This window comes from Coturnix japonica, chromosome 7, assembly GCF_001577835.2.
Source record: "Coturnix japonica isolate 7356 chromosome 7, Coturnix japonica 2.1, whole genome shotgun sequence".
Taxonomy (NCBI): Eukaryota; Metazoa; Chordata; class Aves; order Galliformes; family Phasianidae; genus Coturnix; species Coturnix japonica.
The window spans coordinates 29,140,957-29,156,033 of NC_029522.1; the positions used below are offsets into that span (position 1 = coordinate 29,140,957).

Consider the following 15,077-nt stretch of genomic DNA (forward strand, 5'->3'; position numbering starts at 1 on the left):
CAAACATAAACAACTGATGCCGCCTAATCTTCTTTACAGTGAACAAAGTCACTGTTTAATTAACTGGCACAATTAGTGGGGGAGCAGGAGCGTTATTCAATACCAAAAATTAAACTTTCATATATTCCAAAGGTATCTAAACTCAAGAAATCTAGCTAATTACATTACCTTAATTAAAATACAAATTACTTTGGTGAACTGCTTACATCTAATTATTTTTCTTCAGTAGCAGTTCACACTGAAAAGAAATGCTAGATCGCAGAATAACCTTGCATCTAATGTGAAATGCACATATAAAGCATTGCAGACATTTAATTTTACAATTCATTAGGATCTATCCAGGTAATGTAGACCACGACTGAAGAAATCATTAGATGTAACGCGAATGTAAAGTTCAGCAAATGCAGAACATCATTTTATTTTTTCACCTGAAGTTTCTAAGACGCAAGCAAAAGCTTATAGCAAATTTCTTTCAAATGGGAAAAGAACACAACAGATTGACATACTGATTTCTTTCATACCGAGATACAAAACGCGGATATCTATATTTCCTTCTCAAGAGATTTCTACAGTTTCATTAAATAGCTTAATTACAAATAACTGAGATAAGCTAACAATACTTATAAATGTCCTTAAGATACTTCACACTATAAATAGATCTCTTAAAATTCTCAAAAACTTTCCCCATTGCTTCTCTGAGTTCATTGAAATTGCTTTTGAAAACAGTGAGAAATTTGTCTGGGTTCAAATGCATTTATCTTCCAGAATTTATCAATGGATTCAGTTGCATGCCTGTTGCCTGAAATACATCAATATCATTTGATTAACAAATAAATAAATAAAAATAGAATTAAAGACTGGTTTAAATAGGAAGAGACCTTAAAGGACATTTAATTCCAACTCCCTGCCATCAGCTTGGCTGCTTACCACTTCACCTGGCTGCCTGAAGCCCCCATCCATTCGGGATGCTCAGTGGAGCTTTTCTGAGCAGGCTACTCCAGAGCCTCATTCTCCTTACAATAAAGAACATCTCCCTTACATCTAGCCTTTTGTTGTCCTATTGTCCTTATTGTCCTCACAATAAGTGTCTCCTCATCTTTCTTAAGTATCAAAAGGCTGCAGTGAGGTCTTCCCAAAGTCTTTTCTTCTCCAGGCTGAACAAACCCAGCTTTATTCCCCCTTTGTAGGATAGGTGCTCTAACACTTCATGACCCCCTCTGGCCTTGTTCCAATTCTGGACACAGTACGCCAAATGGAGCCTCATGAGCAAAGAGCAGAGGGGGGCAATAACCTCCCTCACTCTTCTGGCCAGCCCTGGTTTGATGCAGCCCAAAACGCTGTTGGCCTGCTGTTTCACCCAACAGAAACACCAAGTTCTTCTCTGTAGGGCTGTTCTCAATACATTTGTCACTCAGTCAGCACCAGTGCCTGGGATTGCTCTGATTCAGATGCAAGACCATGCACTTTGCCTTGCTGAACCTCATGAGACTCGTTTGAGTCAACTTCTCAAACCTGTCCATGTTTTTCAATATGGCATCCTACCTTCTGTCATGTCAATCACATGGTTGTGACAGATATAACCACAGTTACACAAACCAATCCTCTTGCCACAAAGTATTATCAGATGAAACTTACCTGCGTCATATATATTATATATATATATATATATATATATATGAAGGATCCATTTCAAAATTTAAAGATGATTGTGTAAATAGAAATAAGTAATGATTAAAACAATTAAACAGCATAGCAGCCCCTATGTATCGTCAGATACATATATCTTATATATATATAAAAAAATCAACACAGTAAACTGATTAACTGATAGCTCATGATGATTTTTAGAACTCTATAAACAGCATCCCATGCCTAAACTGTCACTTGTGTGAATGGATCCTAATCAAGTAAAATCAATTTGAGGGAATAAAAGTGGTATGCATCAGGTGTGGAATAAAGCGGAATAAAGCATCAGGTAAATATGATATAAAATAACATTACCTGAAAATAGAGCACGTCATTTCTATTGCTATTAACTACATGTTAAATAGCACACAGAGCTATGCCCAGGAACATTAGCAGCAGGCAAACTCTCTGATTTTTATTACATACTTTTGCATGACCTGCCATCACTTCCCAAAATGAAGCCAGTCCTGCAGCGACAAGTCCGTGTTTTGTAGCTGTTGCTAAGCAGACAGATGTGCGAACATCCCCCTGGCATTCCATATGGGTCCACCTCACAAGCGTGGCTTCTGACTGCAGAGTGAAAAACAACATGATTGAACTCTATTTGAAGCAGGATAATTATATCCTTCAGCATGTAGAAAGTTCAGACATAGAAAAAAAGGGAATTTTCATAATCTTTCCCAAAATGTAACTTCAAAACAAGGCGATTTAAAAGATAAGTTGGCATACCCAATCATCTTGTGGCTATCAAGTCTAATAAGGTTATTGCTTCAATGAAATCCTGCAGTTATTCACCAGGCAGATATCCCCTGAGATATCCAAATTTCTTTCCCTTTATTTCTTTGTTCAATTCATTTTGTTGGTGGTTTCTTTTGTTTGTTTGTTTTGAGAGCAGAACCTCATGCTAACCATCCCATCTCACTATTCATTCATCACCATTAGAAAGCACCTTTCTATGGGAGATATGTACGCATAAGCTGAAGAACAAGACAAGCCTTGTAGCATGTTTCCTGCATTTGAACAGCTGAAGAATTTAAAGAATTCCTTTCCCTTGATATATTTTTAAGTGCACAGCTCTAAATTAGCAGAAGAGCTCATCAAATTGTACTTCTTAAAATTTTTAAAGGTAAATCTGATCAGAAAATAAAATCTATCCTTTTACTTTATACGGGCCTACAACAGAATGGTATTTTAGCTCAAAAACTACATTTTAGCCCTTCCTTTCCCTTCCCTTCAAGCTCAAGCTTTTTAGTTGTTTGGTAAAAGTAATCCAGAGGTTTAAGGTCAATATTGTTAGAAGTATACAGAATTTCCACCAAGTTGAGACAGCCTTTACAGCAAATCTTGACAAGCAATAAACATGCCCATTTGAAACAAAAGAAGCTGCAGAGTGAAAAAAGGGCAAGAGGAACAGAGTAATTGCAGGAGGTAATAACAGATTACACTGTGCTCACATGTCTCCAATACTCAAACTCTCTGAGTCCCTCAGGGATACAAACAGGGAGCCTACAGCGAGGAGACTTTTTGCTGCCTTTATCAGATACCAACATCTGCAAATCAGTGCCCTCAGCTACAGAGTAAAATTAGTTCATTGAATCTCCATCAGCTTAGAGATCTTTTTATTTTCTATTTTTTAAATCACATATAAAAACTTCTCTCAGAGCAGTCAGCGTGTTTAATGACAGTGACATTTATCATCAGAATTGATGTGTCGGCTTTTTATGACCCAGCAGTCATAAAGAGGATTCTAGTTTTTATCGTTAGAGTCATATCAAAATATGTTAATGGATAAAACAACACTGTAAACATTTTGGATCTTGTCATCCTTTTGAGTGCAGAAATACACATCACTGGATCCATGATTCAAGTCAGAATAGACATATGAAATAGATATTTTAGCAACAATCCTAAGTATTTAAAAGTTTCTAATCCCAGTCTTGAACGGAGACTGAACACCAAAGATGGTATTTATTCAAGCAGGGTTAAAGCAAACAGCAATTCCAGCACTGTGCTGGCAGTTAAGCAGGCTGGCTGCCCAACTTCCATTCATTTTGGCAACCCCAAAAACTAAGGGAATGAATTCTGAGTCCCTCCAGGTTTGTACTCTGTGTGAAAAGCAGATACAGAGAAAGCAGGAATCTCCAAGGTAGGAGACCCAAGCAGGTGGGTGGTATTAGACACCTAACAGTTCTGAGAGTGTTAAATCCCCAAAAGGCTGTGTTTATGAAGACAGAAAGCTTGCAAAGCAGAGCTCACTGGCAGCTCTCCAAGTTGAATGTGCAGGAATCAGTTGTAGGAGCTTAGGGAAGCAGGAAAACTGGCAGAAAAAGACATGGGAAACCAGGCACATGAAAAAGTCACAGAAAAATCTGCAGTAGTAATAGGTTTTAACTGCATATTTTTGGAAGGATACCTCCTTGAGACCATATCCAACTAATACGTGGTTTTATGACTCCTAGAATGGGGAATTTTCATCTTACCTGATGTTTGAGTTCTTTTCTGGTATACACGAATCTCCTTTGCATTTTCAAGTCTGGTAAGGGCCCGAACATCAGTGCCATTATACCTGTTTATTTGCCAAATACTGAAGTTATCTGAATTGACTGCATACAAGTAGTTTTCAAATACTGCCAAACCACAGAGATGCCTAACCTGGAAAAAAGATGGAAACAATCATTATTTTAGCTGAATATTTCAGATATACATTCTATAAGCATCTAATAATAACGTCCAATGCACACAGCAAATTGCACAAAATAATCTATGAATATACTGATAAAAATCAGTAAATAAAAAAAAAAGCAAACTACTATTACAAATCTAGTTCACATTCGTAATCGTACAATCATTTGAATTGAAAGGGACCTTTAAAGGTCACCCAGTCCAATTCCTCTGCAACGAACAAGGATCTATAAAACTTTTCTAACCATAAACAAGTGAGGAAAAAAAAAAAAAGCAAAATACTTCCAACAACCCATTTATTCATTCTTAAAATGCTGTGGGTCTTCCATCTTTTAAATTAAAAACTCTTGCTTGTTGTCTTAAATGCAATATATTACATTAGCATAAAGTAACATAATTAAACATTTATAACCATCATTAATATTAGCTAGCATTAACTAATAATTTTAGTAAATATAGATAGTTTACAGGTTGAATTCATGTATTTTTTTGCTGCAACATAATCAAAGAGTGCCACCAGGGCAAGATATTATCACTGAACATTTTTAAAGTAATTAACTAACTATGCTGGTGCCCCTTTTGTGTTGTACCTTAGAATATGCCTGTGTTCACACAATACTGCTTGCTTAACAAGAAGCGAACTCTATTTCATTCATCCCTGATGTGTACGAGTACACTGATTGAAAGTTACTTACATACAGTTGGTTAATTAGCCAATGACAGTTCAAACACGAAGAGTTTAATTATGCAGAGGTTGTGCTTGATGTATGGATTTAGAAAATTTAAAATCTCATTGAGCAATTTTGAAAGCTAAGCAAGCTAAAGAGAATTTGTTGGCAGGTGTTCAGATATTTACAGGCTGAAATCGTACTAGCGTAATCAATAAATTATTCACCACAGAGTATTTACTCAGCTCATTTACTCAGACAAGTTCAGACACACTTCACAAACCAAAACTAAAGATGATCCAAAAGCTGCCTTGCATCAAATACTTCAGTGATTCCTGGAAACAATTTCGAGTTGACCAAATTTTGCCATCATTTTCTACTTTTAATCAATTAAAACTTAAATAAAATCAATGATAGTATTTCACTTAGACCCAATAGGAATTCAATCCAATTATAGTGAAATCATAGACAAAAAAAAGGTGATAACAACAATGAATCTGTACCAAATTTCTGAATCCTCCTTTACATTACTTTTGATATGTTTGCACATAGGAGATAAACTTCAACCCCTGAAATCTGTTGAGTACAGTTTGCTGGCCATGATAACAATTTGTCATTTGATAATTGGGCAAAGAATCATGGCAGAACAGATAAATTACTTATTCTATTTGGACTCCCTATGCACCCTGTTTAACCTCAAGCACAAAGAGATGTAATCCAACGTATCCACACCAGTCCCTAAAGTCTGAGTAGCAATCAACAACGGTTTAATCTTTGTAAACTTTCCCTTGGTTTTCATGAGCCTTGCAACTGCGTAGAACTACTAACTACTATTCTCTCCACACTGAAACAACAGCTTGATACAGTCCTGTTCAAAAGCTTCCAGACTTAGTGTTTGTATTTATGACTTTGAACATCTGGTTCAATTAAGAAAAAACATCACTACCATCAACCAAATATGATTTAAGGTCATCTTCATTGGTCTGAACAGGTGAATTACTTCTGCTGTTCTTCTGTTTCTTTAACATTCCTCCACCCGTTAATCTTCCCTTCCTGAACTGGCAATATGTTTATGTCCTTACTAATTTATTGCCTGGTATCTCTCCACTGCCCCATATTTTCCCCCCTAAAGCCTTTTGCAATTGGAACTGAAACTTAAATGTTGCATTGTTTAAGAACTACTATGTGGAAGTTCATAAATTGCAGAACAGGCTAAACTGCAAATGAAATAAAACATTCAGCAGATCCTTTAAAGTTTGTGTATAGATATAATTATATTGTCCTATATTTTTCAAATAAATACCTACTTGTCTGCCTTTTATGACTGTATGCCTCTTTCTCCCTTCATAGTCAACAACTTCCACATTATCCAAATAGATGTCAATCCAGTACACATATTTATTGATGAGGTCTAATGCAAGAGCAGTTGGCTGTTCAATTTTAGAGTCCACTATCCATGTTCTGTTCATTCCATCCATGTCACATCTCTCGACCTTGGCAACATTACCATAGTCTGTAAAGAAAAGCTTTCTGTAGAGAGAAAATAAAATGTGAGTTTCAAAGGGTGTGAGCATAGAGCAAAGCTCCTCGTGGCACTGTGCAAAGCAGGATTTCATTCCTTGTCATTTTAGAGACAATACTTATTAGCAGTCATCAGTGATTAACAGAGCAGTTCACCATATCTTCTAAGAAATCCACACTTACATATTTTCTTTAAGTAGAATATACAGAAGTGCACATAAATGAGCATGAACAAATTACTTTACACATCGTATAGTATCTCAGTGTATTGTGTTGGTTTTTTTGTGTCGTTTTTTTTCCTGGTCAGTATACGCATGTACAGAGACTACATTAGAATCTTAAATATACCTATAGAATCACTATTAAAAAAAGGCAAGATAATTACAAATACTAAACAGTGGCAAATCCAGGAAGTGCTCAGATGGTTTGAAGAACAACTCATTACATATAAGGTAAAGCAAATATGGTGATTCATAATATCAAGTTTATGAAAACGTATTCCTAAAGAAGATGTACAATGCATCATTGTAGTGCATTTATAACATCTTAAGAGGGTGACTGGCACAGGACTACCAATTATAAAACAGGCTTCAAAATATTTCCACAAACTCAACAAATCACTTCATCCAAGAATAACAGGAAGCTATTGAAGGCTTAAAATTGCTACAAAATCTTTTCAACCCAAGCCTTGATTAGTATTCAGTGGGTTTACTAAACAAATCAATTCTGATTAACTTGACAATATTATAACAAGATTAACTATTTGTGAGATTAAATCACATTTGCAAGCAAAGACCACCTTGCCGTGACTTTAAGATATTACAATAAATAATACAATTCCAGATTCAATGCTACTAAAACTACCATGAGAATCTGGATTTCATTTTGTAAATGAAGTGAATTATGGCCTCAATTATTACCATTAGTGGTAATAGCCCTACATCAACAGTATAAAAAACCTGTTATATACTCATGTTGAAAAACAGTAACTTATAGCCTTGTAATTTCTTATAGACATTCAGCATTCAGAAATATTAGGCTAGAAAGAATACATGATTGCTGTGCAGTGAAATAAGAGCCATATCCATCACTATTACCATATTTAGAATGAATTCTTATTTATTAAAATGTAGATAAAGAGTATTTCATAGAAAAAAAAATGATTACAACATCAACAAAAATGTTGAAGGCATAAGAATTATTCGTAATGTACAAAGAGTAGCTGTAAAAAGCTAAAATGAATTGATCATCAAATCATAAAGCAGGGACTGAGGAGAATTTGAAAGGTCACGTAGTCCATCACAAGGCCATAAGGCAGAGTAAACTTAACCTACAACATTCCTGAGGGATAATTCCATTCCTGACAGAGAATCTGATTAATCAAAGTCATTCTGAATTCCTGTCTTGTCCTTCATTGTTATTCCATACCACAGCTGCACTTTAAGAAACACTTTAAAAAACCACACACTTAACATTTAAATTCATATAATCAAAATGTGCATGCTACAGATGATATGCAAAGCAAAAATTATGTCTGCAAAGCAAATGTTTTGTTTGGAATGAAAACAGCTAAGGAAAATTAATGAGAATACATAACTGTGTATTTAATCAGCAGTAACAAGTCTAATAGCTATTACATTTAAAATAAGTTGTTAAAACATTACACGTTGACAATTTGAAGGGATCACATTTAGATTTATAATAGAAATCTATGATTTAAGATTCAATTATTCAAATCAAGGCTCATTTTGCAATCACAGAAATAAGTTCTGTCGTTGCTGTGATCAAGAACACGCACCTATGTATATTTATGCATATACAAACATACGTGTATGTCTATATAGGTCCTCATACACACATACACAGGAGCTACAAAGATCTGAAGTTTGACTTCAGGTTAACTCTTTACTGGATTGCTTAACAAACATTATTCCTACACAAGATTAATGCTACTACACTGTATAAGAAAAGACTAATATATTAAGTTATAAATTAAAATTCATTACCCTCTATAATTACATCCATTTACACAATTAGGAAAAAAAAAAACAAAAAACTTTTGCAAGTAAGTAACAAATAGGTACAGAAAAGAACAGCTAATTTTAATTGTTTTTCCAGCTTTTTTGGATGGGAAACTTATTTCTTTGTTTCCTAAATATCTGATTTTTATTAACATCATTAGTGACGAGGAAACATGAATCTATCCATAAATAAAATACAAACTTTAAATTTCAACAATAATTACCCTTCTCCTGGAGACTGACAATAACATTAACTTTTAACGTAGAGGCAACAGACAGAGCAAGAAAGTAATCACCTAACTGTTGTCATATGATCAAAGTATACTGAAAATTAGATTACGAAAATTAGATACTTTACCATGTGAATCTGAAACACAACTCTGCATTAAAATGCTATTGTAGATTTGGATAATAAGGCTTAAATCAGGGTTGCATTTCTAACACGTGAAGCTGACCCTCAATTACACTACTTTTTCCTTTGCCTTGGGAGTTCTCAAAGACACACAGGTATTCATTTCAACTTAAGACTGATTCTGCTGCTCACAAATGAGGCTGGACTTGCCTCCTCATTTTATGTAGAGGATGGTGAAATCCTTTATCAATTCACAGAGCAATTTCAGCACAAATACTGACCATTTGCATTTCCCTGTACAGTCCATGTACTATGCATTAGTACTGACCATAAGGGACAGCTCATTCAGGGGCAAGGAGATCTGTGTTCATTACAGCCTTTATTTTCTGAGACTACCAATGAGGATACCAGCTGGGGCAGCTACAAAACAGCAAAATCTTTGGCATTAAATTGAATTATTTTTTTTAAGGCACGTTATCCTTGGAGAGCTACAGACTTTTTCATGCATAGAAAATCTGAATCCTAGCTCTTTAAAACACTAAAAAGCACACGTTCTGTCCATTTTTAATTAATACTAAGATGGGTTATCTTCTTCAAGTATATGTGCTTTGCAAGCAACAGATAATAATCTTTTTCCAAACTTCTCAAACTAATTAAAGTATTTGTTTTGTCCCACTGCTCTTCCCGAGAGGCTCTGCCAGAATGGTTTATTCTAATGTTTATGAATCACAGAATCACCAAGGCTGGAAGAGACCTTTAAGATCATCCACTCCAACCATCCACCTATCACCAAAATTTCCCACTAAATCATGTCCCTCAGTACGATATCTAAGCATCTCCTGAAACCTCCAGGGATGGTGACTCCACCACCCCCCTGGGTAGCTAATAACTCCTCCAAAAACCTATGAAAATTTCTCAAGACTACATCACAATTTACTAATTTCTCCAGAACACTATAGACTTGTTTCCCCCACCCCCTCCACCCCTACTTGTTTTCCTTTCTAAATGTATTTCCTGATGGCAAGCACAATCTTCCACTGTCTACTAAGCAGCTAGAGTTAAGCAAACAAAGTCAATCTTCTTATCTCATTAGACAGCCTCTTTATGTCACTCTTCTTTGAAGTTATACGAATTTTAGGTCATGTTCTTGACCACAGCATGGTCAGCACTGTATACATTGCTCTGAAAGGAAGCTCACCGGTATCTGTACAAAGTCACTGTAACTTCCCAACATCTGATAGAGTTTCATCCATCACTGCATAGTATTTGCTATTTTCACAGCTCTATTACACTGCTGATTTACGGTCATCCTATCACCAGCTATTACATGAATCTTCCTCCCTCTGCCAATTTCCCAGTTGTTAGCTGACTTTCTCCAGGCTATGAAATGCAATCCATTCCATAACTGAACAGGTAAGTCTGAAAAACTGATGGCTGGATTTTTCTAGTGAGAGTATGGTTTCAGACAGGGAAACGTAGGAACTATTTCCTCATCCCCAATCTGAGCAATAAAATCCCTGTAATAATTCAAAGTATCCTCAAATGAAAAACCAATGAACACTGAACAGTAGCAATGCCACATTACTACTAAAACTTAATTTAAGCTTAATTAGGAATGCCACATTAGACAACAGTGAGCTTCCCGTTCCAATACCAGTGGTCACAGACTCACCTCTTCTCCAAGTCTCCAACTAGTTAGGAGGGCCTCAAAAGACTTGCTGCTCTTTTCTGACAAAAAAATATCTGTCCTCAATAGAAATTTCCTTTCAGACCCAGATAGTTTCTTAGTTCAGCTGTAAAACATTATATGCCTCCCTTATCATCCTTGTGTTTAGTTTTTGTTCTCTCACTGGCTCCTCTTTATTGCTAACTTCTGTTTTCCAAGCTATGAAGTCTTGTATCTGATTTCTACTGAGTTTAATCTAAATGAAGGTAATTTGATAAAATCTAAATTGCATTTAATTAATACTATGTCTTATGGCATGGTCCGGGAACATTTTCCTCTCTGTTAATATTTCAATTGATTTCTGAGTTCAGTAGTTTTCTTTATCCACATATGAAGCAAAATAAATCAGCCACACAGAATTCACACGTTTTTGGTGGTAAACTGACCATGACACTTGGTGTACCAGACAGGTTTAAGGTACTTAATACTACTTGGTCATACACTAGATGATCTTTATGGTCCTTTTAAACCCTGACATGTGGGGCACATTCCCCCCCCCCCCCACTAGGAAGGCAAAAAACACTGGGGGTGTTTTTCCTCCCACCTTCCTTTCTAGCACAATGCACCATCCAACATGATAACAATAATTTCCCCTTAAAAATTACTGCCATATTAAATAGGCTAGAAACCAGGAGGGCTCTCCAGTGATGTGTTTTAACTTCTTAGCTGTTTTAGGAAGGAAGTGGTAGGTGGATGTTTTAAGGGCTCTGTAGGAGTGAAATTCCATTAAAGCTCTTCTGTGGTTGCTGTAACAGAAAGATGGACATATGTTCCAAATGTTCCCAATATTTTGAAGTCCTGGTAATGAGTGCAAATTGTAAAATAAAATGATATCTTCTCATAGAGAACTGTGGATTTAGCACCATACATAGAAAAGCAACGAGCAGAGTTGTAGATTAGAAAAAAAAAAAAACAACAAAAAACAGCTCATTCTCACTGCACAGAGCCTAGCTCAAATACACCATTTATTTCATAAGAGAATATATGCAAAACCAACTAAAGCTCAACCAGATGCTGTAGAGAGAACACTTGTAAGAAAATAAACATTTTTTACACAGAACCCATCACTTTAAACAAAGGTTTTCTGATTTGCAGTAAGATAGGCAGCAGTGTGAGTAGGGAACAGAGTAAGAAGTTGTGAATTTAAGAATGGATTTAAAATAATCACATCTGGCCCCCTGCTAAAGTAGATACAAATTGTCACTCGTACCTCTTAGTGAGCAGAGCAACACAATACAAGAGTGGAGTTCTGTAACTATCTTTTCCCTGTTAAAACTGTCTGTCTTTGCTAACAGAAAACCGAACTTGATTTCCATTGTCAGGCAGGAAAACAAAACACATATTACTTCTGTGTCTCCAAGGAAATTGCATTCAGAAACATTATAAAGTAAATGGAGTACCATAATTCAGGACTGTGATTTATTATATTGTTTCAATTGTATGCTCCCCTATTGTTTAAGCTTATCAAAACAATATCTTGCAAAGAATTTATCATGCTTGACCCTTTCCACTTTTCAGGATCACCAAGGTTGGAAAAGACCTTCAAGATCATGTAGCCCAACCAAAGCAAATAGGTAGCAAACCCATACATGCTCTAATATAATCTTTTTCTTGCTTCAGTGGAATGTTTCTGTTTTTCCAGAACAGTACGTACGAAACCAAAACTATTTGGCACATGGGCTTGTCCATACTCAGAAAATTTGTATTAACACTCAAATCATGTACTTGGTGCTCTTAAATGTACCTAAAACTTATACATGGAAAGAACAGGATGATGAATATATACATAGAACTTGTACTTTTGCTTGTTATTACATCAGAAGTCAATTTTAACAGCCATATATTTTATCAGATAAACCACATGGAGTGAAATAATTTCACCAAAATATATTGAAGCTATATTCCTTCACTGGAAACTCAACTACTTTTGGATTTCTTTTTAGCATAATATTTATATTATTTTTCTTTGAACAATTTCTTGAATAATGGTATGACACAGCTTGACCATATAAAATAACTACAAGAACATGAGTACCTAGCAGAATATTATACAATGAAAGAGTTACTGTCAAAGGCTTAATTAGGATTGTACTGAAGTTTTCTCATAGTTATAATCAAAACACAGTATGTTTCCTGAAGCTATTTAATTTTCAATATATAATATTATATATATACTCAAAACTACTTTTCTCAAACTTAATAAACAAACTTCTCCTTTTTGCAGAAAAATAAAACAGCCTATCAGGAAAACAGTCAGACTACTGGTCAAGAGCTAAGTACAGCAAAGGAGTAAATTAGGACAGCAAGGGCATTAGCATAGCCAGCTGTTTAAAAATGGCTGTGCAGATACTAGTAGGCTATTATTTCCCAGAACGAAACCCACTTCTCAAATGACTTTAAGTCCAGTTTGAGTAATTTTAGTTTTATGAAATTTTGGACACTATGAAATTCAACAATAAAGATGGTTGTTTTTATTGGAGAGAGAAAGTTATGCTTTGTACATAGAACCACAGAATAACAAGTTTGGAAAGGACCTATAAGATCATCTAGTCCAACCATCCTCCCTTTACCATACCTACAGCAAACCACTAAACCATATCTCCTAGCTCCCTATCCAGACGCCTCTTGAACACTGACAGGGATGGTGACTCCACCACCTCCCTGGGCAGCCATTCCAGTGTCTGACCACTCTCTGAGAGAATCACCTACACCCATCGCTACAGATTTCTATTTTAAATTAAACAAGCTTTGTTTTCAAATTTGAGATTCTTGATCACCAACTTTTCCTATTTACATTAGTTAACAAGAATGAAAAAAAGGCATTGTTTTTACAGTAGTAATTTATTTAAATATTATTAATTTTTAACAGTTCTTTCTCCTTGGTATTTTGTGACCTATGCCAGACTAAATGTCAGTAAAAGCTGGCATTTGAGAACCTGTCTCATCTATCTCTTACAGAAAATGCTACAATAATCATCATTATAGAGGATTATATGAAACTAATCAAAAATTCACTTTGCAAGCTTTATAAATCTCAGGGCTTCTCCTTTGCATGCAGATCTGATGAAAGGCTATGCTTATATTTCAGAGGTGTTGCCTGAAGGTCTCAGAAGTCTCAGACCCCAGCTTTTAAAAGCAGTGACTTAAGGTCATAAATTAGTAGTCAACAGGATGGATGAGGATTTTTTTTCTTACCAACAAGTTAAAGGATGGAAATTGTATCAGTGACTATTAAACACCCAGTGAACTATTTCTATCTCTGGAAATCACACAGGTGTAGACTATTGGAAGCTGCTGGCCTTGCTGTGGGAGCTACAACTGTGCGCTTGTTTTACTCTTACTTCATGACCTGAGCATCACTTCACTATTTTTATGAGACGGCAACTGAAATGCTGTTATTATGAGATTATAGCAGTGATTCTGCAATGCATTCCAATGCAAACAGACATTCTACTGGAAAAAATGATTCAGACACTGTCAGTCTATGCAAGTCTTATTAAGCACATCTTACTGCATCTCTACACTACAGTTACTAACTGTCCAACTAACTCATTAACTGCCAATGAAGTCATTCTGTTCCCAGAATTGCATTTACAAGTTAAATTAAAAACAAGGAATGAAATGAATATCTTACTTATGATATCAAAAAGTAAACAGCTATAATACTTCTAACGAAGAACTTGGATGTATCTACATTGTTCTTTTTGTTTCACACACATTTAGTCATCACATACTTATGAATTTTAGGCATAACTCATCACTTCACGCAGCTGCTCAGTTACTGCAATCTTCAGTATTGTCATCTTGCCTTAACAAAGCAATGATAAGAAAAGAAGATTTTTGGAGGGTCATGAGTTTTTCATTAATTTTGAATTCATTGGAATGACTAAGTACACACAGCTTCTGAAAGCTGCATTATTCTCATTATTAACAACTTTATTGCCTATGATAGTGACCATACAAAATATTTCTTGTCCTGAGAATCTGCAGTCAGATGTAGTTTGCATTCAATATTTTACAGTCTTGTCTTCCCTGACAATTTTCAGTAGAGATCAAATAAATCTTTATTAATCTTCCTTGAGCTTCATATTCAGCAACCTAGCGTATTGGTATCAATTAGATAAACTATATTTTGACAAGAATTATTAAATGACTCTAGGGTACGGCTTATTCACTAACGACCCCTTACATAAATGGATGGGGAGACTGCTTTTCATACTTAATGCATTAATAATGATTTGATAGACAAAAATCAGAACACCCACACTCCACTCATGCATTTGTAAATGCTATGCTATGAAGCTTCCATATTGGAAAAGGATAATGACTGGCAGTATTGCAATATTCTTATCATTTCACAGGTAGAATAACAAATAATTCAATTTATGCTCATTTTTTTAATTATTATTCTTCAAATAAAA

The 15,077-nt window shown here is 35.3% G+C and overlaps 1 protein-coding gene across 8 annotated transcripts in view; it reads right to left on the reverse strand.

Moving 5' to 3' along the window:
• The window catches only part of LRP1B (LDL receptor related protein 1B), a 547,576-nt gene that overhangs the window by 184,338 nt on the left and 348,161 nt on the right, over nt 1–15,077 (reverse strand). For all 8 annotated transcript variants that reach the window (XM_015869154.2, XM_015869156.2, XM_015869155.2 and 5 more), the window contains 3 exons: nt 6,344–6,566; nt 4,167–4,338; nt 2,113–2,256 (listed from right to left, as the gene is read on the reverse strand). In XM_015869154.2, coding sequence (XP_015724640.1) covers nt 2,113–2,256; nt 4,167–4,338; nt 6,344–6,566 — 539 coding nt within the window. The remainder of the gene's footprint in view (nt 1–2,112; nt 2,257–4,166; nt 4,339–6,343; nt 6,567–15,077) is intronic.